This window comes from Podarcis melisellensis (assembly GCF_964234715.1).
Source record: "Podarcis melisellensis genome assembly, chromosome: 14".
NCBI lineage: Eukaryota > Metazoa > Chordata > Lepidosauria > Squamata > Lacertidae > Podarcis > Podarcis melisellensis.
This window is the reverse complement of record NC_138546.1, coordinates 26462310-26490013: the sequence shown is the minus strand read 5'-3', so window position 1 is coordinate 26490013 and position 27704 is coordinate 26462310. Positions and strand designations below refer to the sequence as shown.

Here is a 27704-nt window from a genome sequence, read left to right as displayed (position 1 = left end):
TTCTGCTGCTGCTGCAATCAGTGCAGCGCCCAGAAAGCGGGCAAAGTGAGGGCGTAGGCACTTACTGAGCACGCGCATTCCCCCTGAGCTGCGCTTGCGCACTCAGTCGAGGTGAAGCTACGGAGAAGAGGTAAGGTGGCCGCTGTCTTGCATTCCTCCTGTCCCCCCCCCCTCCCGCCCAGCCTGAGCTCTGCACGACTCCAGGAGCTCCTCTCCGGCCACCAGCACGCGCAACCAGAGCCCCATGCAAGGAAGTTGGCTGCGGGGAGCAGTTAGGGCTACGTTGGGCCATGGCCCCTCCCCTTTCTGTTTTTTTTAATTGCAAAGCGGCTTCAAAGCCTGGAAATGAATAGCCAAAGTAGCGTGCAGTAAAATAAGATGAAATATAAAATCCAAAAATTTACAAGCTCTGTAAAAAAAAAGACAATGAGGACAACTGTAGTTATTATTTTGAAAACTAGCTGGATCACAGTTTTGGAGAAGACTGTTTTTAATGTCTCCGATCTCCAAAACACTCGGTTCTCGTTTGGTTGCAGATAAGACCTCGAGAAGAGGCAGGTCTCTGGTGCATCGCACCCCATAAGGACAACAGAGGATATTGCTGGATCAGGCCGATGGCCCATTTAGTCCTGTACCCTACTTTCACAGCGGCCAACCAGATGGGAAACGAGCAAGCAGGACCTCAGCACAAGAGCAAGACTGTGGATCCCAGCAACTGGCAGAGTCCCAAATGCTCCCTCTTAGCAATGGCCTCTTGAGGAGTAAAGTTACTCTCTCGGATATATTGGGGGGGGGTAACCGGGTCCCAAATTGTTTAGGGCTCTAAATGCTAAAAGCAAAATTAGAATAGGCAGCCAGTGCAGCTTGCCTGGCAGAGAAGTTACATGGTGCCCCAGGCTGCACCCAGATGCTTAACCTTCTGGGTTAATTTCGAGAGAAGCTGGGGCCCCCCCTCCCCAGTCCACACACACAGAGCTCATTGCATTAATCCTCTCCAGAGTGCCAGGATGGCAAGACATAGGCCAAGGGCTCCTTCCTGGTCCAGGAACAGCTGCAGCAGCCTTGCCAACCACAGCTGGCCCAAAGGCCCTCATAGCCACCTGGGCCTCTAGTGGCAAAGGGCGGACCCAGGAACACCCCCAGGCTACGCACCTGTGCCTTTGGAGGGAGGAGTGCAACCCTGTTTGGAGCAGGCAACACACCTACCAACTCACCACTGCACTCAGACTTTCCCACAGCAAACACCAGGCAGGTGGCACAACGGGCAGCAGGAAGAGCAGGCAATTCCCAGTCCCACTCCCTGGTACCCACTGCCAGGAAGGGGATCCTGTCGGCATCCCCCTCCTCCCCCCACACCGCCTCCCTCATCCCCCCCTACCTGCCCACGCCATCCCCTCCAAGGGAGGTTGTTTCCTGATGTGACACCCAGGAGAGGCAAGAGCAGGAATGCCCCTCTTCTTGCCTAGCCACTAACTCATCCTGCCCATCCAAATGGATGGATGGATGAGGTGCTGAGAGCACGTTACATGCTGAGAAGCTTTGTAAGCCGCTTTGAGAGCCTCTTGGGGCTCTGAAGCAGAATATAACAAGCATTCCAGATAATGCCCTTTAATCCTAGATAAGGGTGGAGAGAGAATTATCCACTCCAAGAGAGAGCTAAATGACCCCAGCCAGCGCCTTCTGCTTTGAGGTCTCCAGTGAAGGGTGGCAGGCATGAAACCAACTGCCCACCCGCCCCCAGCCAGGGTGGCCAATGACTTCTTATCCTGCACCCCCACCCCTGCCACGGGGAAGGCACAACCTGAAAGGGATCCTGGCAGTGCCCAGAGGGTGAGGGGAGCTGGCCTGGGTGGTTCCTTGTGCAACACCACCCTTTGTGTTCCTGTTGGAAGGCCAGCCAAGCCATGCCCACACCCAGTTCCACCTCTGCTGTGCCCCATCTGGCTCTCACCTTCCTGCCCAACTGGTTCGACTGCCTTTTTCTACTCCTGCTGCCTCACAAGCAGGAAGAAGGGCAGTCAGGCACCAGGCAACGGGGGGGGGGGGGACACAGGTTGTGTGTGGGAGTCTCTTAAAGCAGGGGAAATGGGCTGCAGAAAAGAAAAAGGGATCTGCTTGTAGAGTTTTGTTTGGCAGCGGATCTGCAATTCTGGGTTTCTGAACACACACCTGAACTCATTTTTTTAACCTTGCAAATATCAAGTATCCTTCCGCCCCCCCCCCCCCCCCGTCCAGCTGCTGGCCATATCTAGGACTGCATTTTTGTCTGAAAGGCTTGTGAGCTTGATTCTGGCACCAAAAGCAAATTCCCCGGCTGAGAACATGCTGACTTTTAGGTGGGTCTCTCCCACTCCCCACCTCACCCTGCCTGCCCATTTCTTGAAGCGTGTCTTTCGGATGCTCCTCATAAAGGTCTGATCAGAGTACGTAGCCAAAGTTATGTTCCTGCCCTCTCTGCTTTCATTCTTTCAAGGTTTTGTAACTTCATTAAGTGTTTCATCAGTTGGTGATTTATTTCTTTTTTAAGCCTGGGCCATGTTGGAAGCCTTTGCAGAAAAGCAGAATGAAAACAGTTGAAAGCACTCAAAAGTCTCCCTCCTTCAGCCGCTGCTTTGCAGTACATCGTCTGCGGCCGTCCAGGATTAGTCATTAACCTGTTGCTAATTCTGCCTCCTGAAAGCACGCTGGTCAAAGGTGGCCGCTCTCATTTTCATTCTCTGGCCTTGGACGTCCGAGCAGCAAGTCCACCCCTCCAAGTGAAAGTCCCCCTTGCAGGGCAGCCGGATTGGCAGATGACAAGATTTTCCTGCCAGAGAAAGGGCCTCCTCTGCCAGACCTTGGAGACAGAAACCAGTTTGCAGACCTGCCAGGACAGAGCTTACAAAGTCATGCTGGCTGGAGGCTGCTGGATTTTCCTTTTGAGACCTTGCTTGCGTTCGGGGGCCATGAACCAAACTGTGCCAGTCAAGATTTTGCCCGTGATAAGATGTGTTGACGCCTAGTTCCCCTCTCTCGTTCCCCTCTCTTTCTAGGCTAGTGCTGACACCATGCTGAAGCTTCGGCTCTTGACGTGGGACGTGAAGGACACCCTCCTTCGCCTCCGTGTCCCCGTGGGCGAGAGCTACTCTGCTGAGGCCCGGGCCTGTGGCGTCCAGGTGCAGGCCGAAGCCCTCACCCAGTCTTTCCGCCAAGCCTACAGGGCCCAAAGCCTGCATTTCCCCAACTATGGCTCAGACAGAGGCCTCAGCTCCAAGCAGTGGTGGATGGATGTTGTCATGGAGACGTTCCGGCTCTCCGGTGTCCACAGCAAGGAGGCCGTCCGGCCTATTGCGGAGAAACTCTACCGGGATTACAGCAGTGCCCACAACTGGGAGTTCCTCCCGGGCGCCAGGGACACTCTGCAGCAATGCCAGAGAATGGGGGTCCCCATGGCAGTCATCTCCAACTTTGACCGGAGGCTGCAGGAAGTGCTGACCCGCTGCGGCCTCCGCCAGCACTTCGACTTTGTCCTGACCTCGGAAGAAGTGGGGTTTGCCAAGCCGGACAAGCGGATTTTCCTGGAGGCGCTCCGCATCGCAGGGGTGTCTCCTCAGCTGGCAGCCCATGTTGGGGACGACTATGTGAATGACTACAAGGCAGCGAGGGAGGCAGGGATGCACAGTTTTCTGTATAAATCAGGTTGCCAGCCTCTCGAGAAGGATGCGGAAGTGCCCAATGCCCACATCCTACCCTCACTGATGCACCTCCCGTCCCTTATAGAGAAGGGCTAAGAAGAGGAGTTTTGTCAGGGTTCAGCTAAATCACACCTGGTGTCCCTCCTAGACTATAGCACTTCAGTTGGCAGGTGGAAGGTGAGAGAGAGAGAGAGGAAACATTTTACGTTCTGCTACATTAAAAATAGTAATAATTAAATTAATAATCTAATTTAATTTTTAAAATAAATAAAAATAAAGGAGGTAGCAGGATCGGGGAGAAAGATAATGGGCCTGCCCCCTGACACCCACGAGTTATTTATGCATGTAATTACTTTTGAGTCAGTTTGTGGCCCAAAAAAGGACCTCTCCCAAGTTTAAAAACTTGAGCTTAAATTATTTAGCACAAATTCATAACAAACAGATAATAAAACATCCCTGGCTTAAATGCCTAAAGTATTTGGTTGTTTATATACTTTTGTTTGTATGCGCCTTTTAAAAATAAATAAATAAAAAATAAATAAAAAGTGCCCCTGTTATATAGCCTTGGGAACCAATGAAATGTGAACCTGGAGGCCTGGCTGCTTTTTAAAAGGCAGCCTATTTCTGTTATGTGATGCAGTAGAGAAAGATTGATGGATGTGATTAGTTGTGATTCTTGCATTGCTGGGGGTTGGACTAGATGACCGTTGGGTCCCTTTCAAATTCTACCCTTCTATTACAGTATTCTAGGATCTCCCATTTTATTGCCCCGTGCTGTGTGTTTGCCACAGTCTGACAGAAAAACAAGAATGCTATGCAACATTCTGCATGGTTCAGCTTCCTGAGAATAACACATTTTAAGAAGAAAAACAAGTTTCTACCCCTCATGGTCACAAAGGTATGCTAGAAAGTATGTGGGAAGAGAACGGGCTTGCCAAAATCACCAAACGTGCTGGTATCGGCTTGAGGAAGACTGAATGAGATTCTTAGCAAACTGGACTGAGGTTCCCAGCAAAAATGGGGTGGGGGGGGGAATGTGCAAAACGGTAGCTTTAAATTATGCAGCTTTAAATTCACAATTCTAGTATTTAAACAGTAGCTTTACATTCATAATTATAACATTCGGTGGTGACAAAAAAGCAGCAACATGCTCCATCCATTATGTAATTTGCACAGGTTGCAGAATCCTCTTTTCCTAGTCAGATTTTTTTTTTTAATTGCCGGCTCTGTCCCTTTCCCCTCAGGGACTAGTACAGTACAATTGTCTTTTCTGACTGGACTCGTGGTGGCACAGTGCTAAGGCTAAATAAGACTGAGAATGGCCATCTTGGAGCAGGTAGAATTTCCCTCCCAAGCCAAGCCTTTCAGCCCGTCACTGACTCCGTCATGGCCTCCTCTGGTAAGATACTTAGCTGCAAACTGCAGCTCCCATCTGCTCTGAACGCAGAGCCAGAGACAGCCCGTGAGTTGCCCCAGAGCAAAGCCCTCTTGCTTCCTGGCACAAGTTGGCATCGTCCTGCCAGAACCACAGTGCTCATCTTGCTGGGAAATAAGGTGATCCAGCCCCGCTCAGCTTTAGGAAATAACAACCTTGGTGAAGAGAACTCCAACCTTGCAGTGTGGGCTCTCCTCACATCAGAGAGAGGCTCTGATCTGCCACGGCCAAGGCTGGGTAGATGGGGCCGGCAAAGGCTTCGTGGTGCATGTGCAGAATGGCACAGGAATCCGGGTCAAAAAACAGCACCTCTCCAGCATCCAAGTCCACCAAGACTCCGATCTCAGCTGGGCACTTGAGCATCTCCACTGCCTGGTGCCGACCGTTGTGGGAAAACTGGAACTCGGTGCCGTAGCGGGAGAAAACCCAGGAGGAAGCGTTGCAACCCAGGCGGGCTTCGGGCCCAGCCCCCTTGCGCTCCAGGGAGCCATAGGAGATGCCCAGCTTGTAAGCACCGCTTTTGGCCACCCGGACTCTCCAGGCATGGACCCCCGAACAGAACGATTCCTCGGCCAAGGCGTTGGGCCAGTGGTCAAACCGTGCCGGGCCACCGGGGTCGGGCCTGCTGTTTTTCTTGGGGCTGAAGGTCAGCGTTCTCTTGTCCTCCGAGAGCTGCAAGAGGGGGCTGACTGTTTTCTCATCCACGTGGACTTCATCTGTTCTGGGTGGAGAAACAAACTGGTCACCACACACTCGATTGAAAGGTGTTGAGAACGTAGCTGACTGAAAGGCAGCAAACCTGGAAGGCAGGTGGAGGTGGCCTGGATAACGACCCCCACCCCACAAGGGAAAGACACTGACCTGAGGCCCGACAGAGAACAGCTAAGGCCCATAGCCGGCTCACTAATGGGCTCTGGAGGCACCATGGGCTAAAGTCCAGCTTTTCTGACTCCTGGGGCTTCAGGATTCCTTCAGCTTCCTCTGTCCTAAACCAACACAACAGAAGCAACTGGGGTTAGTTTTAACGTACCGCTTTTCAATTCATTCCCAGTAAAATACACTGTTACGTATGATATATATCAGTATCCTTAGCTCTTTAGGGTAGAGTGGTACATACTCTTCAGGTACCAGACTCCGCTTCAGGATACAGACTCCGCTAACCCAGGAATAGTACCTCGGGTTAAGAACTTTGCTTCAGGATGAGAACAGAAATCGTGCTCCGGCGGTGCGGCAGCAGCAGGAGGCCCCATTAGCTAAAGTGGTGCTTCAGGTTAAGAACAGTTTCAGGATAAGAACAGACCTTCGGAATGAATTAAGTAATTAACCCAAGGTACAACTGTATTTATTTTTATTTTATTTATTAAATTTGTAGACTGCCTTCTACCCGTAGATCTCAGGGCGGTTCACAACATATAATTACAATATAAAAAACACAAAACACATGATAAAAATAAGAACAGAAAGGAGGCAAACAATAGCTTTCCCACCAGGCCTGTGGACAAAAGCCTTGCCCAAAGGAATAGAACAGAAAAAACACAAACTTGCACACACACACACCGGAAGGAGGCAATGAGGAATGTGCTTTTAATAGCACAAAATACATTTACAGCATTTTTAAAAAACACATCAGAAGCAGAAAGCCCACTAGGGAGGCAGCTGACCCACTGGGTAGGAAGGAAATTAAAGGGCTGACAGAAGAGGATATTGAGATAGCAGAAAGGCAAAGAGATGCAAGAGAGGACATCCTAGACAAATTAAAAACAAATAAATCATTCAGTCTAGACAGATTCCATCTGAAGAGTTCTTAAACAACTCAGAGTGTGAAACTGCTGTTGAGCCTAACAATATAAAACATTTCTTTTAAAGATATCCAAAAAAAGTGCAGGCCAGTTGATACCAGTTCTGGTATCATTATCAGTGGCAGCATTAGGAAGCATAGGGAAGAACAGGTCTTGCTGAAGGTAAATCAGCATGGCTTCTCCACAAGTAAGTCCTGTCTGACTCCCCTTTAGAGTTATTTCAGAGTGTTGGTGGGAATCTAGACAGCGGTATCAAAACCACCAGATGTGCCTGAGCAAACAGCTATCCTGAAACAGGAGGACAGTTCTTACATCTCGGCAGTTAGTTAAAGAACAAGAAGCAGAGAGTAGGAATAAAAGGCCAGTTACAGGAAACCAGGCAAAGGGCCTTCTCGGTAGTGGTGTCTGCCCAGCAGAATGCCTTCCCATCAGATGTCAATAAGATAAATAACTATATGAATTTTAGAAGGCATCTGAAGGTAGTCCTGCACAGGGAAGTTTTAAATGGTTGACATTTTATTGTGATGTTAATATTTTGTTGAGACTGGATGAAGCCCTTTGGTCAGGCTCCTCAGGCCTGTTGCCATGTTCCTATGCTCCTATTTATTGCTTTTTTTGAGGTGGGGGAGGTAGAAGTAGGAATCAAAGATGTCTTCACTCACCTCTCAAAGATTTCCTCCTCTGCCTGCTAGAAACAAAGAGAGAGAGAAAGTTACCAAAAAGACCTCTATGAAAACAGAACATTACCACTGCTAAGTAGATGGAGGTCCATTTGACGCCATGGATGGGAACCCCAGGGTAAGAGTGGAAAGGGGCCCTGGCTCAGCTCCAGGGTCCCTGCAGTGAAAAGGGGGGGGGCTCAAGTTGCGGGTGGGCGGGGGAAAGAGCCTCCCTGGCCTGAGAGACCCTGGAGAAGGGCTACCAGACAGAGCCCACCTGATCTGGCCTGGTACAGTCAAACCTTAGTTGTTGAACATAATCCATTCCGTAAGCCCGTTTGGCTTCCAAAATGTTCGACAACCGAGGCGTGGCTTCTGATTGGTTGCAGTGGCTTCCTGCACTCAAGTGGAAGCCACATCGGCCGTTCGGCTTCCAAAAAACGTTCAGAAAGTGGAGCGTTTACTTCTGAGTTTTTGACATTCGGGAGTCGAAACGTTCCAAAACGGAGACGTTTGGGAGCCGAGGTTTGACTGTACAATGTAGCTTCCTATAAATTGAAGCATGGCACAAAATAAATCACAAAATAAATTTATTTTGTGATCATATTGTTAGTTGTGATTATGTTAAAAATGATGTAAAACTCAATAAAAAATGTTTTTTAAAAAAAAACAAAACCTGAAGCATGGCAGCTTTATAATTTTTTAAGAAAAGCCCAACATGATTACATTTTTGCTTTATTTTTAGCTCTTTCAATTTGACCACAATCTCAAGACGAGTTTCAATATAAGGAGGCAGGAAGCCAGAGACTGATTATGATTACCCTTTCCTTAACCACAGATGACTTCACTTCTTCCACCCATCCCACCCACTTTTCCCATAGCCAGACAGGGGGGCTGCCCTGCCAACCTCAGCCTGTCCGCCAACCCCTGCCTGCCTGTCTTCTTTCTCCCATCCAGTCTAGCAGTGGGTGGCAGGGGCCCCTGCCTGCCAGCTCCCTTCTCTGCCTTTGTGCTGATTCTTCGGACCTCAGCAGGATGGAGGGGAGGGGGCAAAACTAGAGCGAGCAGGCTCCTCCTCCTCGCTCTGGCTCCACCTACTATTAACTCTGGCTCCGCCCACTGTGGGGCTCCCTGCTTTCTGCCCTTCCATTTCTGTCAGGCATCAGCCACCACTGGCCTTAGCTATGGTTGGCCATCATGCCGTGCTTAACCATAGATAAGGTGAAGCAGGGCTTGCTTTTAACCAGGGTCTAGAACCAGATTTTAAAAGCACTTCACAGCCAACCTTGGTTCATCTGGATATGGTAGGTGGGCTAAGTGTAGCCAACTGAAGCTGCCATGGGGGAAATCACCTACAACCAACCCAGGGTGTGTGTGTGTGTGTGTGTGTGTGTGTGTGTGTGTGTGTCACCCCTTCAGTTTCATCGTACTCCCATAGCCTGAAATCATTGTCAGAAACTATTTTGGTGATTTCCGCTCTCAATTTTCATGCTTTATCTTTTTGCAAACTGCTTTGAAGTTGTTTCTGCAATTATTTTATTTATGAAATAAACCAAATAAACAAAAAAGCGGGAAGGGACTTTTTGATGGGCATCCAAGGTTTAATTCTATCGCTGTTGAAATCGTCTCTGGGGAAATACTTATTTTTGGAGGTATGCATTTGTTAAGCTCTTTCACCTTTTATAATTCAACACAATCTTTAAAATAAAGAAACAGGCTTTAAAATTGATTTCTGCTGTGATACTGCATTTTTAAGGGCATGCCTGTGTAATTGTCATTTTGTTGGAGCTTCCCAAAATTCGTGAGTTGCTTATGCCTCTTGACTACGAGCCAAAGAATGGAGGATAAATGTTTATATCTCTGTCCGTTTCACAGCTCACCATAACTGAGAGAAGAGACTAAACCTAGCACATGCAAACTGCGAGGTGAGGGTGAGCCTCACTTGGGACCAACCGCCAATGCTTACCACCAGGCCACCATCATCTGTGCTGGTGATCATGGTCACCATGTAAGTCCGGAGGGCGTCCAGTTTCCGTAGTGATTCATTCCAGTGGACCTGCTGGGTGAGGATGTTCTGGTGGGCACGCTCCTCCTCTGAGTGGGCCACATCCAGCAGCCGCTGCTCCTCGCTATCACACACACTCCTCACAAGGTTCAGGCGCTGGATCAGGACCTCCCGGGCACTGCTGGCCACAGTCTGAGAAAGGAGGACAAGGTGAAATGGGAATCTGCACGACACAAGGGTGGGACACCAGCCCACCCAAGCCCCGTGTGGGGAGCAGCACTACAATTCCCGTCATCACCAATCATAGAATCGTTGCGTTGTAAGGGACCAAACGGGTCATCTAGTCCAACCCCATGCAATGTAGTAATCTTTGGCCCAATGTGGGACTCGAATCCACAACCCTGAGATTACCTGTCTCATGCTCTACTGACCGAGTAGTACCAGGTCTTCTCTTTGGACTGGGTCTTTCCCGGCCACCTGCTTTCTGACACCCCACTTTTAAACTGGAGATGCCATTGGGGAGGGGGCTTGGGAAATGTCTGCATGTTAAGCAAGACAGACTTTCCCATGGACCAAAATGGGCTGGAGAGCGTCAGGGCAGAGCTCCCCGAAAATGAAACTTCCCACAAGGGAGTCATAGGCCACAAAGGCTGTGGTTATGCAGAGACAATGGGCTGCAGGAACTTCTTTCCCTTTTGTAAGCCTGCTGGTGGTTCACTGACGCATTTCAAGCATACAGAAGAAGATAAGCCCTGCCTTTGCTCACTGCTAAGGGCCGGCCCACTCATGAGGCAAGGTGAGGCAGCCACCTCAGGCGGCAAGATCCACAGGGGCAGATTTTAAAAAATTGATATCAAATATGTTTGTACAAAAAAGCTACTGTATTTTTCGCTCTATAAGATGCACTTTTCCCTTCCTAACAAGTAAGGTGAAATGTGTGTGCATCTTATGGGGTGAATGCAGGCGGGAGGCTCTGCTCAGTGCTCCCTTTAAAGAGCCGCATGGAGCATGTGTGCGGCTCTTCAGGGCTTTTCCCCGAGGAGGGAGAAGGGCAGCCCTTCTCCCTCCGCGGGGAAAAGCCCCCAAGAGCCACACACATACTCCACGTGCTCTTTAAACGGAGCGCGGCTCTTGGGGGAGCCTTAGCCGCACGCAGTCTCTCCCGGGCAGGGGATGAAGGCTCCCCTTGACCGGAGGAGGCTGCGTGCGGCTATCCCATAAGCCAGGACAGCAAGCGGGATCGCTGCGCAGCAGTCCCGCTTGCTGTCCTGGCTTCTGGGATTCAGAATTTTTTTTCTTCTTGTTTTCCTCTTCCAAAAACTAGGTGTGTTTTATGGTCTGGTGCGTCTTATAGAGCGAAAAATATGGTAATCTAAATAAAAACACAGACCATAAAAGGAGAGAGAGAAACAGACAGGAAGACAGAGAAAGGAGAAAGGGAAAGGGGGAGGGAAAGGCCTGGGGAAAAGAAAAAAAGAGAACTTCCAAATCTTCATCTGTCATCTATATAAGAAAAATATTCAACATATCCACTCCAAGATTACACCCAACCAATCCACTTTCTACAAACCAAGGTTATATAGTCAATCTTCAAAACCAAATATCATGAGCTCTTTTTCATGCAAAAAGTCTGTAAGACGTTTCAAGTCTTTAGTAAATGTTGACAAGGACTTTTCTCTGATTAAAAATTGTAGTCTTCGCCATCTCAGCTAAATCCAGTACCGTAATTTTAGCAACCACTCCTCCATAGTTCATGACGTAAAACTTTACTCCCCCTTTCTTCTCTGGTGGGGGGGGGCGCATCATTTTGCAGTTCGCCTCAGGGGCCATAAAATGTCTTAGTCCAGCCCTGCTGCTGAGGATTCCTGCATCTGCTCTCGAGCTTAAGAGCCAAGCAAGGTCCACGAGGACAGCAAAGGGAATCCCAGCAACCAGCTTTGGCTGGGTGACACCCCCACCCCCAAAACGAGACAAGGAGCCCCCCCCCCACAGATTCCTGTTTGAGGGGGGAAAGCTGCCAACTCTTCGGACTTTACCTGCTTCATTGTCTCCAGGCTCCGGCAGAAATCAAACATAAATTCCTGCCCCACATATGCCTCGAATCATCTGGTCCCCATGCCAGAGGCAGGTTTCATCCCCTAAGTCACAGGTAGGAGGGGGCTCCCCAAGAAGAGCCCCCCCCTCAACTCTCCAAGTCCCACCTGTTAACCAAGGTTAGGGACAGGTTGAATCTGCCTGAGACGGTTGCTACCTTTTTCCTAGCAGGGCTCCCAAGCCTTTTAACAGCTGCACCACATTAAATAATAATTCCAATAATATCCAAGACTATGTCTCAAGGCAACTCATTGACATTTAAAACAGTACAACCCCCCCCTCCACCGCCACACACACACACAGGGAGAAAATGGGTTTTAAAACAAACTCAGTACAAACACCTGAGACAGAGAGACTGTTTCGTCCAGCAGGAAAAGCCAGTTGGAGCGAAAATATCTCCCATGGTTTCCGGAAAGCGCAGAGAGCTGGCGTATCTCAACAGGAATGCTGTTTCACAAAACAGGACAGCTACACCGAAAGCGCTGCTCTGAGTCACTGCACAGCAGGTAACTGGAGTTTTGTTTGGAGGGGGAGAGACGAACTTGAAGGAGGAACTTTCTCACAGATCACCTGTATTTCAAGTATCCTGATCCTGACCTGTATAGGGCCTGTATACGTCATAGCTTGCCAGAATACCCAACACATGGAGCAATCCAGCAGGTGCAGTTCGCAGACGGAAATCCAACAGGCAGAGGTTCAAGCTAGACCTAGTGTATTTCTGCCTGTTCGGCAGTTGCGAAAGGCACAAGAGCCCCACCAGATTGCATCTGCGAAAAATGGCTCCTGGAGCAGAGGGGGATATCACACAGCAGCCTCTGCCAATCTTGGGTCCTCCGATGTTGTTGGACTACAACCCACATCATCCCTGATCTAGCTCACTGCTGGCTGTGGATGATGGAGGCTGTAGTCCAGGAATATCTGGGAACTCCAAGTTGGGGGAGGCTGTTATGGATGGGGCAGGAGACCCCAAAGTTATGTGCACTAGGGGGTTAATAATTCAGCTGCAAATTCTCCCCAGACCACGTTATTACCACAACACGCTTCTTCTTCTCTGGCAACACCTCTGTGGCAAATTTGGCAATTGTGGCACTCTGGAGCTGAAGCTTTTCACACTCGTCCACTATTTTGTTCTGAAACAAAGACACAAAAAAAATGAGTAGGGGAAAAGTAGGATGCTGAAATCTCCTCCCTCCCCATACACTGGTGCTTTCAGTGTGAAAGCGAATAAACTATGCCTCTGAGTATGTGCAGAGTGCATCCCCTGCCCAGCTCACCCCAAAACAGGACTGGGGAGTTACAGGAAGGAGTTTCTTGGCCAACTTTACACTAGAAACTGGAAACCAGACTGGCACCAGCTCTAAAATACAAAACTCCACCAGGGCTCAAAGCTCTGAAATGGTGTCCCTGGGCCTCTTCCTGCTTGCCCAAAATCCCCATTTGCTGACATTTGGGAGGTGGTGATGCAATGCAAAGGGAATGCACTTTGCATATGCTCGGATGCACTCTTAATAATTCTACAAATACCCGGCAGGGAAATTCGACTGGGGGTGTGTGTGGAGAGGGACAGGGCTTTACCACATTACCCCTAACAGTGCTGCCCCGTCCCCAGCAGCGCCCTCCCCGTCGAGGCTCACCCTCCTCTCGGCTGCCTCCTCGGCCAACGGGCGCAACCGGTGGTCCCGGCAGCCGCCCTGGACGGGGCACTGGGCGCAGACGAGCTGCCTCTCGGTGCAACAGAACCAAGCCAGGTCCAGGGCATGCTCCGGGCAGACGTCTCCAGCTTGGGGGCGCCCCTCACCGGGGCTTGGGGTCTCCCCGAGGTGGCGGCGTTCCCCCGCTCCCGGCGCCTGAGCCATGGCGGAGAGGGAGGAAGGAAGGACCGAGGGCGCGCCGGGCCAGGCACCTGTTGCGGCTGCGGCTCAGGTGGGCGGGCCGCGCCGTCGGAGCCTCCCTGCCCTGGGGACGCCCCGCCCGCAGCAGCAGCAAGCAGCAGCGACGGGGAGCGCCCCTTCCGCCTCCATCCGGCCAGAGCCTCCACGGGCAGGGGCAGTCTACCGGCGCAATATCCGCTTGCTGCTAAGGAGCTAGCTGGCTGTTCGACGGGTGCGGAGAGACGGCGGCGAGGGGCAGCAGGAAGGCACCAAGCGGCTTGGCTCGACCCGGCAAAGCAGTTCCAAGGAATAGCGGCCGCATTCTCGCCGGTCGTGTGGCTCAGGTGCTGAACTGCCATGGGCTAGACTAGAACTCAGCCCCCGGAGTCGATTTGGGACGGGAGGGGTTGGGGAAGCAGGCAGAATAACAAGAGGGGTCCGAGCATGTGCAAAGCGCCACCCGCTCTCTCCAGCGCTTGAACAAACCCTCCACTGTACACGTGCATTTTACTTTTGAGAAAATGGAACCTGCTCCAGTGGGTTTTTTTTGGGGGGGGGGATCTCCAGGAACGATGGCCAAGGGTCTCTCTGAGCATGTGAAGAGTCTCCACCACTCTCCCCTGCAAGCGTATCACCTACCAATTCGTTTATCTTGATGCAAGAACCGCTGCCTGTGTCTCAATATTGTCCTGGGTTGAGGATCATCTCCCTGCTAATCCCAGTCAAATCTCCTCACCAGGGAGGGAACCGCTCTGGAGACCGGGCTTTGCAACTGATTTTGTGCCACAGAAGCACTATTAATTAATGAATAGCCCTACTAGTACTACCACTAATAATACTATAGTTTTATTATTGTTCCTGAGCATTACACAGTGCCCTGACATTCATAAATTAAGCAGGCTAAACTTTCTCTGGCATGTGCCTCTGAGCATGGACTGAGTATTTCCCACTTGTTATTACTGAGTAACCACAGGAGGCCTCTTCAGATTGGGCAGGAGAGATTTAATGGCTTTCAGGCTTGGGGGGCTTCCTAGAGAAACTTAGCCCCATCCATCTGCCCAGTCACGCTTCTCAATTTAGACACTGACCCCTGGAAGCTCCAGAAGCCCCCAGCCAGACCACCCAGTTGCAAAGGTGAGAAACTCCCCGGTGGGGAGGGTCTCTGCACCCAGCAGGGTGGGGTGAGGGGCTGGACCCGAGCCAGGTGGGCTTAGCAGATCGGAAGGGGTCCCAGAAGCAACTTGAGTCTATGTCGCTTTTTAAAAAATAGGTCCGGTCGACCCAATTTGAGTCACACGACTCAAATTGATTAATTTTGTGTGCTATCCTATCTTGACAATCCTGAAGTTGTGGAGTCAGTAGTCACAGTTGTTGTAATCCACACCGTGATCAACTCTTCCCGGAAACCAATGTCTCCACTGTGGAAGGACGTGTGGATCCAGAATTGGCCTCCACAGTCACTTAAGGACTCACTGTTAAAACCATGTTTATGGAAGACAATCTTACTCAGCTACAAGTGATTGCCAAAGAAGAAGTAGAAGTTGGCTGTTCTGCTGAAAAATGCCTAAATTCTTTCTGCGCATTGTCTCCACAAAATGACCTTACAAGAAAGCTCTCGGGATGTGAATATGTTGCTAGAAAAACCAGAAAAATATTAATCACAGAATTGTAGAATGGTTTAGTTGGAAGGGACCCTGAGGGTCATCTAAACAAATCCACTGCAATGCAGGAACTTTTTGCCCAACATGGGGCTCAAACCCGCCCTGTGGAACGCCCTCCCACCAGATGTCAAAGAGAAAAATAACTACCAAACCTTTAGAAGACATCTAAAGGCAGCCTTGTTCAGGGAAGTTTTTAATGTTTGATGTTTTATCACTTTATTATTATTATTGTTATTATTGTTGTTAGTGCTGGGGAAACCCAGCCAGATGTGCGGGGTATGTATGTATAAATAAATATGATGGTAATAATGATGATGATGATGATGATGATGATATGTCCCTTCCCTGAGGGAACAGCACAATCCTGAACCCATCAAAGGATAGCCATGAATGGTGGACCAGCCCTAAGCCAACTATAATGGATGTGATAGCTTTTCTATATATAATTATATTAATTATTTTTAATTTTACAACGGCTTGTGTTTCCTGCTGGTTTGTAGCCTCCCCCCCCCCCCAGACAGCAACAATGGAAGATAAGAGCAATGCTGTCACAGGTTTGGCATCTGCACTGGCATACTTCTGGAGCTAAGAGGCGGGAGGAGGCTGGGAAGGTGGCCAGCAGATGAGAGGGGCTTGATCAGAAGCTGCTGAGATGTGTGTAAACATAAGGCACTAAGTTCTTTCCTTTAATTCCTTCCCTGTCCTTCTGCCAGGCTAAGCGCTTTCGTCCGGCGAGTGCCTTTGAGATCATGGGGAAACTGCAGAGCAAAATTAGCCGAAACTCCTCCAAACGCAGGTAAGGGGTGCGGGGGGGGGGGGGGACGGACGGGACCAAAGTGGTGATTTGGTGGGATTGCATTTCCCTTTTGTGGATTTAGATGCTGGCTTTTCATCTCGCTCCTCTCCCAGCGGGGCAGCCTGGCATTTCTGTCTCCTAGCAGCAATCCTGTGAGGTTGCCTGATGACAGAGAGAGGAAGAGGGCTGGCCAGGCGCAGCTCGCAGCTCGCGCAGCTGCCTTGGGCGTCCAGAGGGTCCCTGGTTCAATCTTGCCAGCACCTCCAGCTAAAAGGAGCAGCAGGTGGTGGGAAGGACCCTCCCCTTCCTGAGACCCCAAAGAGGCTTGGAGGAGCCAGTTCTCGCTGAGCCGCTCTGGCGCTCTTAATTAAAGGCATCCTATGCAGGCAATGATTTTTTAAAGTGTCCACTTAGAAGGCTTGCTGGAAGAGGGATCACAATAAAGCCAAGAGAGACAGCGCCTGTCTGATTTATGCACTGTAGTGGGAGGGAGTTCCAAAGGGTCGCAGAAAGGATTACCTGGTGAGGTGGTATCTACAGCAAGCCGAGCATAGTGACCGGTTGGTTGTAGCAAAGGGTGAGGTCATTTTTCAAGTCTCCTTAGCCGAGTGATTTAATTGGCAGCCAGTGCAATTCTTTCAGTACCGCCGTCGTAGTGCCAGGGCATTATTCTGCCCCGGTGAGCAGTTGAGTCTGCATTTTGCATTTCTGGGATAACCTCAGGGGCAGCCCCACACCAAGCACATTGCAGCAGTCCAGCCTGAAGAATAACAGTGCATGGATGACCGTGGTCAGGCTATCCTGGTCCAGAAACAGACATAGCTGTCTTACCAGCTGAAGCTGGTTGATGCAGAGGTCACTTGGCCCTCTAGCTACAGAGATGGATCTCGGAGCACCTCCAGAATATGAACCTGCTCCTGAAGCAGTAGAAGGTCCTTATCCAAAGCAGGCAATTGTTTAGTTGTCTGGGCTCGGGAACCTGCTCATCCACAGTGCCTCTGTTTTGCCAGGATTCAGACTCAGAGGGCCTTCTTGGTAGTGGCGCCTGCTCTGTGGAACGCCCTCCCATCAGATGTCAAGGAAATGAGCAACTATCCTACTTTTAGAAGACATCTGAAGGCAGCCCTGTTTAGGGAAGTTTTTAATGTTTAATGCTGTATTGCGTTTTTAATATTCGATTGGGAGCCACCCAGAGTGGCTGGGGAAACCCAGTCAGATGGGCGGGGTATAAATAAATTATTATTATTATTATTATTATTATTATTATTATTATTATTATTATTATCACCATCATCATCATCATCATCAAGACGGCATCTCATCTCTGACTCTCCAGTCCCCCTCTCTTTGCACTCCCTCAATAACTCTTCTCCTCATTGACCACCTTGTCATTTCCCTTATTAAGATTTGCTCTCTCTCTCTCTCTCTCTCTCTCTCATCCTACCCCTCCCCGTCCCTATCTTCTTTAAATATAACCTTTATTATTTGCAAGAATTGGCATAACACTTGTTTAAAATGTGGCATTAGGCCATCTCCCTTTTCTTTTTAATGTTTTTATTAAAAGATTTCCATGAGTATCAAAAGTACATTCTGCTTTCAAATCGTGGAATCCTTCATGCAGGCCAGTGACATTCAATTTGAGACATTTTTTATTCCATTCCCTCCGTAGCCACCAAGTTCCTGGCTTGAACTTTGGACCCTTCTGGCCAGAACAGGCTCTGAAAGAGGAAACGACCTGAACAGAACACAAAACAACGGAGCAGTTCCTGGCTCCATCGCCCCTTGGTTATGAAATCTTTGCCACAGTGGAAAGTGGTTGTTGCAGTGGGGTGCAAGGGGGCTCCTTTGCCATAAACCGGGATCTAGTGTTAAGGACGCGGGTGGCGCTGTGGGTTAAACCACAGAGCCTAGGACTTGCCGATCAGAAGGTTGGCGGTTCGAATCCCCGCGACGGGGTGAGCTCCTGTTGCTCGGTCCCTGCTCCTGCCAACCTAGCAGTTCAAAAGCATGTCAAAGTGCAAGTAGATAAATAGGTACCGCTCCAGCAGGAAGGTAAACGGCGTTTCCATGCACTGCTCTGGTTCACCAGAAGTGGCTTAGTCATGCTGGTCACATGACCCAGAAGCTGTACGCCGGCTCCCTCGGCCAATAAAGCGAGATGAGCGCCGAAACCCCAGAATTGGCCATGACTGGACCTAATGGTCAGGGGTTCCTTTAACCTTTAGTGTTAAGAAAACCCAGGTGGGTTTCAGTGCCTCATATCATTCCTGTCTGTTTATGTTTGCCTTCTCCTTTGCAGGGCCGACAGGTATGAGGAAGAGCCCCCTCCTGCCAAGGTGGTTCAGCAGCCCTGTCCTGCTCACTGCGGTGCTGTGGCTTCAGTGGCATCCCTCACAACTGACCTGTGCGTGTCAGGCGGCAAAGACAAGGTAGCTCGCAGGAGAGCAGCTAGCTGCAGCTGGCAGGAGCGCCTCACTCGTCCCAAATGGAAGAGAGTGTGAGGACTTCTTGGGTCCACCTCTCTCTCCCCCAACCTCCTCCCCACAATCCTGTGTCGCTGCCCCCCTGATTTCTAATGCCAGGCTCACGAAAGAAAAGCCCGGGCAGAACATCGCCTCCCTCTGTGGCCACGTTGCGGCCCCTGGTGGTCTTTCAAGATGGCTGCCTTTAGGGGCAGGCAGTCCAGGGGAGCTGCTGGAGCACAGAGCTCAGCGGGCAGCATGCCATGGATGCTCCGAAGAGTCCACCTTACCCTGGGAATCTGGAGCAACATTGAGCTCCATTTCTGAGGGCCTTCTGGTGGTTCCCTCACTGCTGGAAGTGAAGTTACAAGTAGCCAGGCAGAGGGCCTTCTCAGTAGTGGCACCCTCCTTGTGCAATGCCCTCCTGTCAGATGCCAAGGAGATGAGTAACTATATAACCTTTAGAAGACATCTGAAGGCAGTCCTGTATAAGGAAGTTTTTAATGTTTGATGTTTTATTGTGTTTTTAATATTTTGTTGGGAGTCACCCAGAGTCAGATGAGCAGTGGCATATTATTATTATTATTATTATTATTATTATTATTATTATTATTATTCTGCTTGGGTGGCTTTGTGTTAATGCTGGAGGCTCCGCTTCCTGTTTTTGTTTGAGGGGAAATTTGCTATCGTGGTGCAACTGCTATGCACTTGAGCGACTGAGATATGATACATGCATACAGGTTTATTGTCCGTTGGCTAGAAATGGAGCATATAAACAAATGGTGCTGCAAACTCAATTTAAAAATGAGGCCTCTGAAAAGCTGAACCAGTTCCCTGTCTAGTGCTGGTTAAGATATATGGAGTCGCAGACAAGCTCAGTTTTGATAGGCCCTTCCAGTTTAAAATTGTGCTCCGTTCCCACTCTATATTTTAACGCAAAGTTTTCCCGTCAGAGGAAGGCCACATCCAGACCCATTACCTTTAAAGCACACCTATTCCACCTTAACAGCCATGGGGTCTATAGCTTGTTAAGGGTGCTGAGAGTTGTTTTGAGACTCTTCACGGAGCTTCCGTTCCCAGCGCCCTTAACAAACTACCGTTCCCGGGAATCCTTGCGTACGTGGTGCTTTTTGCAGGAATCTGAAATATTGCATGAAAGCTTTCCCCCACGTTCTCTTTCTCCAGACTGTTGTTGTGTACAACTGGCGTCGTGGCACCCTGGTCAGGAGGTTCCTAGGTCACGAGCGAGAAGTTACAAAGGTAAACGCCAGATTTTGGCTGCAAAAATGTTTTCTTCCTGTCCGTCCCCTTGCAAGCATAGACAACAGAGACCAGGACCCCACCATGTACCATCAAGCGCTAAGCGACATGCAACCTTAAGAAAGGGCAGGGACACCTGGGAGGGTGTGAGAAGGTGGCTGCTTTGTGTGCAGAAGGCGCTAGGTTCAGTCTCCAGTTGAAAGGCTCTCACAGAAATAGTAAACAACTACAGTGGTACCTCGGGTTAAGTACTTAATTCGTTCCGGAGGTCTGTTCTTAACCTGAAACTGTTCTTAACCTGTAGCACCACTTTAGCTAATGGGGCCTCTCACTGCTGCCGCGCTGCCGGAGCACGGTTTCTGTTCTCATCCTGAAGCAAAGTTCTTAACCTGAGGTACTATTTCTGGGTTAGTGGAGTCTGTAACCTGAAGCGTATGTAACCTGAGGTACCACTGTATCTGACTTTTAGCAGACATCCGAAAGCAGCCCTGTTTAGGGAAGTTTTTAATGTGTTTTACTGTGGTTTTATAACTGTTGCAAGCCACCCAGGATGTCTGGGGCAACCCAGTCAGATGGGTGGCATATAAATCATAAATTATTTTTATTTTATTTACGTATTATATTTGTATACAGCCCTATACCCGTAGATCTCAGGGCAGTTCACAACAAGAAATTGCAATATGCAAAACACAAAATGCATAAGAAAACAACAACAAAGTTAACCCATTAATCCATCATCATCATGGGGGGACAGCCCTCTCCCTTTTTCTGCCAGAGACCTGAGAGAGTGGCCACTGCCAGTCAGAGTAGGCAGTGATGGGTGGAAGAACAGTCTGAGGCAGCTTCCATGTTTTTTGAACAACCTGTGTGGGAAAGGATGGTTGTCTGAATCCACTTCTCTCCTGTTCTGCCCCAGGTGACCTGCCTCCCGGCCTCCAACTGGCTCTTCAGTGCTTCCCGCGACAAGACGGCGCTGATGTGGGGGTTCCAGGGGGGCTCTGGGGCAGTCCAGGGCTTCTCAGGGCATGACTTGGTTGTCACTGGCTTGGCTGTCAGCCCAGGTGAGGCGGTGACTCCTGCTGGAGTAAGAAGTCTGTGTCTGGATTCCTGACAGGTTTCTTCACGGACTCTCTCTTTCCTTGTTAAGTTTTCCAACAGCTTTGCACAGGCTCCCGTGACAACACTGTCTGCACCTGGGACATAGAGACAGGGGACTGTTTGCACAGAGCGTCCATTTCCAGGAATCTGGTAAGTGCCAGAAGACCTTGGAAGGTCTTACTACTACTATTTATTACAGATGCCAAAGGCACAAATCCCTCGCCCAGTTTTAAAGTGACCCCTTAAGCATTTATAGCTAAGTGGAACTTCTCTCTCTCTCTCTCTCTCTCTCTCTCTCTCTCTCTCTCTCTCTCTCTCTCTCTCTGTGTGTGTGTGTGTGCAAAAATGGAGTTCGGTTTATACTAAGGTTACCAGATTTTTTTCAAAGAATCTGGGGATACTCTTTTTTTAAAAAAATAACATTTATTTCTAAAAAAAGTTGTTTTTTTAAAAAAATTAAGAAGTAATATTTTTTCTGTGGTCTCCTCTGTCGCACGGCCTTCCTCTGGGCCTTGGCCTGCTCTCTTGGAGCGCTAGCCCTCCCAGTGCTCTCTTACCTTTCCTCCTGAGTGGCAGCGGCATGGCAAAGTCAAGGCTCCCCTCTTTTTTCTCCTTCCTCTCTCTCCCTCTTCCTTCTCCTCTCCTCCTTCCCCCTGCATCGGCTCCGGGGTTTTCCTGGCCCCAGAGTGCCACGGGGCAGTTGGCTGGGTGTTCTCGTTCCCGGCTCGATTTGGGTCACGGGGGTGTGTGTGTCAGTGGTTCCCCCAGTTGATGCATCGGGCATCCCTGGTTCCCCCTTGGCAGTGGCAGTCTCAGCAGCCCGGAGCCAGCCTGGTAGCGCAGTTGGCTCTGGCTGGCTTCAGGAGCTGCTCGCTGCCATGGCGCCCGCCATTTTGCCTCACCGGAAGTCCACATATGATGTGTCTTGTGCCGTTGAACCAATCATGCAACATTCATTCCCTACTAATAAATCTACAACACTTAAAATATAAATCCAGGGACATTAAATGAAATCCGGGCACATTCCGGGGACGGATTTTGTCTGGGGGCAGATATTTAAATCCAGGGACCTTCCCTGGGAAATGGGGACATCTGGTAACCATAGTTTATACTGAAAATAAAATACCTGCACCAAATGAAGGAAACAGTGAAGTTGGTATATGAAGCCCTTCTTATAATTTTGAAGGAAATGTAAGCAATCCACTTTAAATTATTTAATTGCAATGCTTTAGTAGCCGCCAATTTTTTAAAGGAAAGGTGTGGAGTGTTTATTCCTTATTGTAAATGGAGCCTTGCACTGTCTGCCCACTGAATGCAACGGCGCTTACTCTCAGGTAACTGGGTAAAGACTAGGCAGCTTTATACTGCAATCCAAATCATTTTTGCTCAGAGCTTGGTCCCACTGAGTTCAATAGGATTTACTCCTTGGTATGTTCCTGATCATTCTCACAGTTTCTTTTTCTTCTTCTTCTTCTTTCCCGCCTTTTCCCCTGACAGGGACTCAAGGCAGCTTACAGTTAAAAAATTATTTCATTCCATTTATCTTTGGAAGGTGTTGTACACAATCCCTTCCCTCACACATTATTTCTTTACAACAATCCTGTGAGATAGGTAATTGGCTCAAGGTGACTGATGTAGATGTGTATATGACATCTATGTGTGCGGCGAGTTATAATGCCGGAGAATCTTCCTGATGTAGAATAGGGTGTCCCTATTTTCATCAGAGACATGTTGGAGATTATGATGTTTATTCCCTGTTTTTGGCTTTCTTACATACGTCTGACTGGCTTTTGTCAGAAAGTGGTCTGAATGAAAGCTTGGTCCCATTTCATGTGGGCTTCTTTGAAATTCTACGGGCATTCTGAGCTGTGCTGATATTGTTGAGACCGCCAACTAGGTTGTTTTAAAAACAATAGATGCTCGTAAAATCCTCTGCTTTCCGTAATTTAACCTTGAAGGAGTAGGCTTTAGAACTTGGTTATCACTCTTCACTCCACAGGCTGATATGAGACTGCCTTTTCCCCCCAGGGGATATTATTTTGTTTTGGGTTCAAGAAACTGTACCTCTCTGTTTGATTCTTTATTTTGTTGTTATTATTTTTTAATACAATTTTCATAATGTATTATAATAAAGAAAAACAAACTAATCTAAACAGAAACAAAGGAGGGAGAGAAAGGGGGAGAGAGAGAGGGAGAGATGAAAGAAAGAAAGAAAGAAAGAAAGAAGAAAGAAAGAAAGAAAGAAAGAAAACAAAGTCCTCTTTCACGTGTAAATCTTAACTTGTCCCACACAGAGAAAGGTGATCCCTCCCAGCTCTCACCTGGGAACTTCCCTTTCTTCTTCCATCCTGGGAGATTTTCCCTTCCCTGCCTCTCACACAGGGGGACCGCTTTCTGATATGGCTAGATTAGCTGCCCATTAATTGTTCTCTCCCACAGGTAACTCATCTGTGCTGGGTTCCTGGAGAGCCATATATAGTCCAAGCATCAGAGGATAAAACAATTAGGTATGTGAGCACATGGGAGTGGAGACCAAATTGTGCACAAATCCAGCATTTCTGGCTCTGAACCCAACTTTCTGAAAATTTTGCTTTTGAAATTTGAGCTGGTGGAGTTGTTCGTCGGCAATGGATCCCTTGGAGCTGGTGGGTGTAGCAGACCTTGCAGCTCTTGCCAAAACTCCTGCTGGGGGGGGGGGCTTTCCCTGTGTACACCTGGTGGGGCTAAGCTTTCCTCTGTAGCAGAGCTGAGCTCCAGGACTACCACAAGATGTAGTGATGGAAACAGTTTATTTGCTGCAGTGGAATACACACGAATAAAAAACATCTTTATAGCTGAACTTCTCCCCATACAAAAGCTTTTTTTACCTGTAAGGGTAAAGGGACCCCTGACCATTAGGTCCAGTCATGACCAACTCTAGGGTTGTGGCGCTCATCTCGCTTTATTGGCCAAGGGAGCCAGCGTACAGCTTCTGGGTCATGTGGCCAGCATGACTAAGCCGCTTCTGGCGAACCAGAGCAGAGCACGGAAATGCCGTTTACCTTCCCGCCAGAGTGGTACCTATTTATCTACTTGCACTTTGACGTGCTTTTGAACTGCTAGGTTGGCAGGAGCAGGGACCGAGCAATGGGAGCTCACCCTGTCACGGGGAGTTGAACCGCCAACCTTCTGATCAGCAAGTCCTAGGCTCTGTGGTTTAACCCACAGCACCACCCGCGTCCCTTTTTTTACCTGTAGCCATCGGTTAAAATCTGTTTTGATTTTTTTAATGCCATAGTTTATGTTTGTAATTAACAAAATCATCCATATGTGTGTGTGTGATCCAAATCCCCAAGCATCCAACCGGCAAATCCTACTAGGGAACTACTGTAAACACTTTTGGGGTATCAATAACAAAGCTCATCTATTCTGACTAAGTCAAACTGAGCTGCTCCATAGGCTGCAAGGGTGGTTGTTGTTGTTACATGCCCCAAACCTTTCACTGGCTTGTACAAAAGTCTTTTTTTCCCCTTCATTTATTGCCAGAGGTTATACTGGGGAAGAAAGATAAATTTAAAACGAGAATAAAATCGCATCCCAGTCATTTTAATCTGTTTTGGTGCTGCTCAGGACTGTAGGGCAGTGGGCAGCCTCTAGCCAGACCTCTCGGGCCGTTTTGGTGGGACAAAATGTCTTTGGGCCAGCCGGCCACCTTGAGCCCTTTCACATGCCCATTGCTGCCCCTTTTGTTTGTGGCAGGATCTGGGACAGCCGGGAGCTGCGTGTGGCCCACGCCTTCCCTGCCAAGCAGCATATCCAGACGTCCTGCGATGTCAGTTCAGACGGGCGGTACTGTGTCAGCGGCAGCAGTGGCTCTGGCGGTGAAGGCTGTGAGGCCACGGTGAGGCCACCACCAGCTGTGGGCTGAGGCGGGAGCGCTGAGCAGTGGTGGTGGTGGGGAGCTTGAACCGCAGAACTGGAGAGGGGGAGACAGGACCCAAAGGGGCATCTTCCTAGCCCAGTCCCCCACCGAGTCTCCCTCTCTGGCTCCGTAAAGGGTCTCTCGATATGGCAAACTTCCAAAACAACCCGCAATGTAGCCACCATTGCTTCCTGAAAGGTATCCTGCTCATTGGCGAGGATTCCGGTGTCAGGGTTGAAGCCAGATGCACAAAGAGTATACCGTATTTTTTGCTCTATAAGACTCACTTTTTCCCTCCTAAAAAGTAAGGGGAAATGTGTGTGTGTCTTATGGAGTGAATGCAGGCTGCGCAGCTATCCCAGAAGCCAGAACAGCAAGAGGGATTGCTGCTTTCACTGCACAGCGATCCCTCTTGCTGTTCTGGCTTCTGAGATTCAGAATATTTTTTTTCTTGTTTTTCTTGTTTTTCTCCTCCAAAAACTAGGTGCGTCTTTTGGTCTGGTGCGTCTTATAGAGCGAAAAATATGGTAAATTTGTTGCTTAGCTTCCAATGGCCTGGTCATTGTTTGTTTTAACACTTTCCCTCATCAGTGAAAAGAGAGGGAGAGAGTCCCCTCCCTTTGGCTTCCAAACCTAAAAAGACAGGGTGGGCGCCGTCGGTGGGAAAATGGCTTGGCAATGCCAGGCCAAAATGGGTGGCAAGGCTGAGTTCCCTCTGAGGGAGTTGTTGCTGCTGACCTGGTGATACTTTGCAATGTGCTGATGCCTTTTTCCTTCTGTTGTATTGTGTTTTACTCATTAAAAGCTGCCTCGCAGGGGAATGTCCCTACAGGGCACCTTAAACATCTAATTTTTAAAGGTAAATATTGCCTTTCTGATAGACGTTGGAGACCGAAGTGTGTTTTCACTCCAGCTTTGCTGCCCCAGAGCAACAAGGGAAAGCTCAGCATCGAAGACAGGAATGAGATTTGGGAGGGGTATGGCTTCACCACCTGCTCTTCCTTCCAGCTCTGGGACCTGCGGCAGGTGAAGTGCCGAGTGCGAGAGTTTTGGGGCCACTCCCAGACCACGGCATCCTGCATCTTCCTCCCTCGGGGCCTCGGGGTCTCCCCGGCCATTGCCACTTCGTCGCATGACTGCACAGTGAGAGTGTGGAGCCAGGACTCTGGAGGTAGAGCGCTCAGCTCCTCTTCCTGGGGGAGAATTGGCTGCAAGGGCTGCCTTGCTAGATCAGCAAAGCTTGAAGGAAGCAAACACATGTTCACTCACAGACACTTCACTTAAAGAAGTGAAGGCCTGTAGTAATGGCGGGGGTGGGGTGGGGGGTAAATCTGTAATTCTTGAAGTTTCCTATCTTGGACAGATGAAGATACTCATTGGAAGCTGATGGGCAGAAGAGAAAGGCCCCTTTGTGAGGGGCAGGGTAGAGAGGATTTTGCAGGGTGGGAGACTGAGGGAAGAGGGGAAAGCTGCCAGGTGAGAGATGGGAGAGCTCATTTTTGTGTGTGTGGAATAAGGGTTAAGATATCATTGTGATAGAGGACCTGGCATTTGTTTTATTTCCTTCTTCTTTATTTTCTTCTGATGATTATTCTTGCTTCTTTTCTATTTGCCTTCTTTAGATTAGTTTGGCTTTTATTGTATAGTATGTTGAAAACTCTTAATAAAATTGATAAAAAGGAACCAACAACAAAAAAAACCCCTAATGTGCAGACCTGGGGGGGGGATCCAAACAAGGAACTTGAGGATTTGCACAAGGTATAGAGGAGGGTATGACTGAACCCTGCATCATTTTACCATGCACAGTGTTAAGTAAAGGTAAAGGGACCCCTGACCATTAGGTCCAGTCGTGGCCGACTCTGGGGCTGCGGCACTCATCTTGCTTTATTGGCTGAGGGAGCCAGTGTACAGCTTCCGGGTCACACACTTCTATAATGCCCTCCCCTTACTTGCCTTTTCTTGAAATGAATAACTCCCAAATGCTGCAAGCTTTCCTCACAGGGGAGTCTCTCCACCCCCTTGGTCTTTTTGGGCACACTTTTCTGTGCCTCCTCCAGTTCTACAATATCCTTTGTAAGGTCAGGTGAGGTGACTAGAACTGGACACAGTATTCCTAGTGTGAAAATTTTTGGGGGGTGATCCCTGCACCTTTTGGCAGTTCCCTGACTGGTCAGTCTTGCAGCACCGCACCGCATCTCGTCTCCATGCCATGACAAGCTTCACCTGTTGAATTTCCACTTTTGGGGTGGCTCTTTGCACAGCCCACCCAAACATTTTGTTTGGCATGTGAAGCTAAGCTGGCCTGACCCTCCACCAGCTGACTGCCTCTTTCTTTCTTCTCCTAGCCTGTGTGGCTACTGCCTGCCTTGAAGGAGCCGGGGCTCTGCCTTCGCTGGCCGCCTTCGAAAGCAGCTCACTCCTTTGCGCCAGCTCCAACTCAGGGATTCACTTGCTGAAGTTTAGCTCTGCAAAAGGAACCGACCTCCAAGAAGTGGCCAAGTTCTGAACCCCAGAAATCAGCTTCCATGTGGGATTGCGGAGCAGCCTTCATGGGGCTATTTGGCTGAAAGCCTTCCGTGCTGCTGTGTCAGGGAAGAAGGAAGTGGCACATAGATGGGGGTGCCCCACCGGAAGACTTCATAGGAGCTGCAGCAAAAGGACAAGGGATCTGAGCCCTGCTAGCAAAATTGTAGCTCTGCTTAATGGGTTTAGCCACATCCAGGTATATAAATGAGAAAGGAATGGACAGTGGAGCTCCTAAAGTATGGCTCCCAGTATGTTTCCGAGCACAATTCAAAGTGTTGGTGCTGACCTTTAAAGCCCTAAACGGCCTCGGTCCAGTATACCTGAAGGAGCGTCTCCACCCCCATCATTCTGCCCGGACGCTGAGGTCCAGCGCCGAGGGCCTTCTGGCGGTTCCCTCATTGCGAGAAGCAAAGCTACAGGGAACCAGGCAGAGGGCCTTCTCGGTAGTGGCGCCCACCCTGTG

At 49.3% G+C, this 27704-nt stretch overlaps 3 protein-coding genes across 5 annotated transcripts; 2 read left to right on the top strand and 1 right to left on the bottom strand.

The window, feature by feature from the left end:
- Positions 1 to 79: 79 nt before the first annotated feature.
- Positions 80 to 3772, top strand: HDHD3 (haloacid dehalogenase like hydrolase domain containing 3). The gene is made up of 2 exons (XM_081888787.1): positions 80 to 130; positions 2528 to 3772. The coding sequence occupies exon 2, from the start codon at positions 3048 to 3050 to the stop codon at positions 3768 to 3770; it is 723 nt and encodes a 240-aa protein (XP_081744913.1). The 5' UTR covers positions 80 to 130; positions 2528 to 3047; the 3' UTR covers positions 3771 to 3772.
- A 135-nt stretch (positions 3773 to 3907) lies between these two features.
- BSPRY (B-box and SPRY domain containing) lies at positions 3908 to 13557 on the bottom strand. 2 transcript variants are annotated; one of them, XM_081888707.1, is made up of 6 exons: positions 13301 to 13557; positions 12698 to 12796; positions 9534 to 9764; positions 7571 to 7593; positions 5971 to 6095; positions 3908 to 5825 (listed from the first exon to the last, which is right to left on the bottom strand). In XM_081888707.1, the coding sequence occupies exons 1-6, from the start codon at positions 13520 to 13522 to the stop codon at positions 5305 to 5307; spliced, it is 1221 nt and encodes a 406-aa protein (XP_081744833.1). In that variant the 5' UTR covers positions 13523 to 13557; the 3' UTR covers positions 3908 to 5304. The 2 variants fall into 2 exon arrangements, with proteins under 2 accessions (XP_081744833.1, XP_081744832.1); XM_081888706.1 differs by having other exon boundaries at positions 7571 to 7596; positions 13301 to 13556.
- On the top strand, positions 10684 to 27473 carry WDR31 (WD repeat domain 31). 2 transcript variants are annotated; one of them, XM_081888741.1, is made up of 10 exons: positions 10684 to 12172; positions 15912 to 15994; positions 18294 to 18423; positions 19642 to 19716; positions 20633 to 20777; positions 20864 to 20964; positions 23254 to 23321; positions 24553 to 24694; positions 25724 to 25886; positions 27061 to 27473. In XM_081888741.1, exons 2-10 carry the CDS (start codon positions 15948 to 15950, stop codon positions 27219 to 27221), a joined length of 1032 nt encoding a protein of 343 aa, XP_081744867.1. In that variant the 5' UTR covers positions 10684 to 12172; positions 15912 to 15947; the 3' UTR covers positions 27222 to 27473. The 2 variants fall into 2 exon arrangements, with proteins under 2 accessions (XP_081744867.1, XP_081744868.1); XM_081888742.1 differs by lacking the exon at positions 10684 to 12172 and adding an exon at positions 13653 to 13867.
- Positions 27474 to 27704: the final 231 nt, after the last annotated feature.

What these genes read in the sequence shown, in the direction of transcription:
- HDHD3 (XM_081888787.1), top strand. Translation starts at nt 3,048, where the DNA reads ATGCTGAAGCTTCGGCTCTTGACGTGGGACGTGAAGGACACCCTCCTT.
- WDR31 (XM_081888741.1), top strand. Translation starts at nt 15,948, where the DNA reads ATGGGGAAACTGCAGAGCAAAATTAGCCGAAACTCCTCCAAACGCAG. An exon ending in TGTCAGGCGGCAAAGACAAG is followed by an intron (nt 18,424 to 19,641) that starts GTAGCTCGCAGG and finishes CTCTTTCTCCAG; the next exon opens with ACTGTTGTTGTGTACAACTG. An exon ending in ACGAGCGAGAAGTTACAAAG is followed by an intron (nt 19,717 to 20,632) that starts GTAAACGCCAGA and finishes GTTCTGCCCCAG; the next exon opens with GTGACCTGCCTCCCGGCCTC.
- BSPRY (XM_081888706.1), bottom strand. Translation starts at nt 13,522, where the DNA reads ATGGCTCAGGCGCCGGGAGCGGGGGAACGCCGCCACCTCGGGGAGACC. An exon ending in CAGATGATGGTGGCCTGGTG is followed by an intron (nt 7,597 to 9,533) that starts GTAAGCATTGGC and finishes CTTTGTTTCTAG; the next exon opens with CAGGCAGAGGAGGAAATCTT. An exon ending in GAGGAGGAAATCTTTGAGAG is followed by an intron (nt 6,096 to 7,570) that starts GTGAGTGAAGAC and finishes GTGTTGGTTTAG; the next exon opens with GACAGAGGAAGCTGAAGGAA.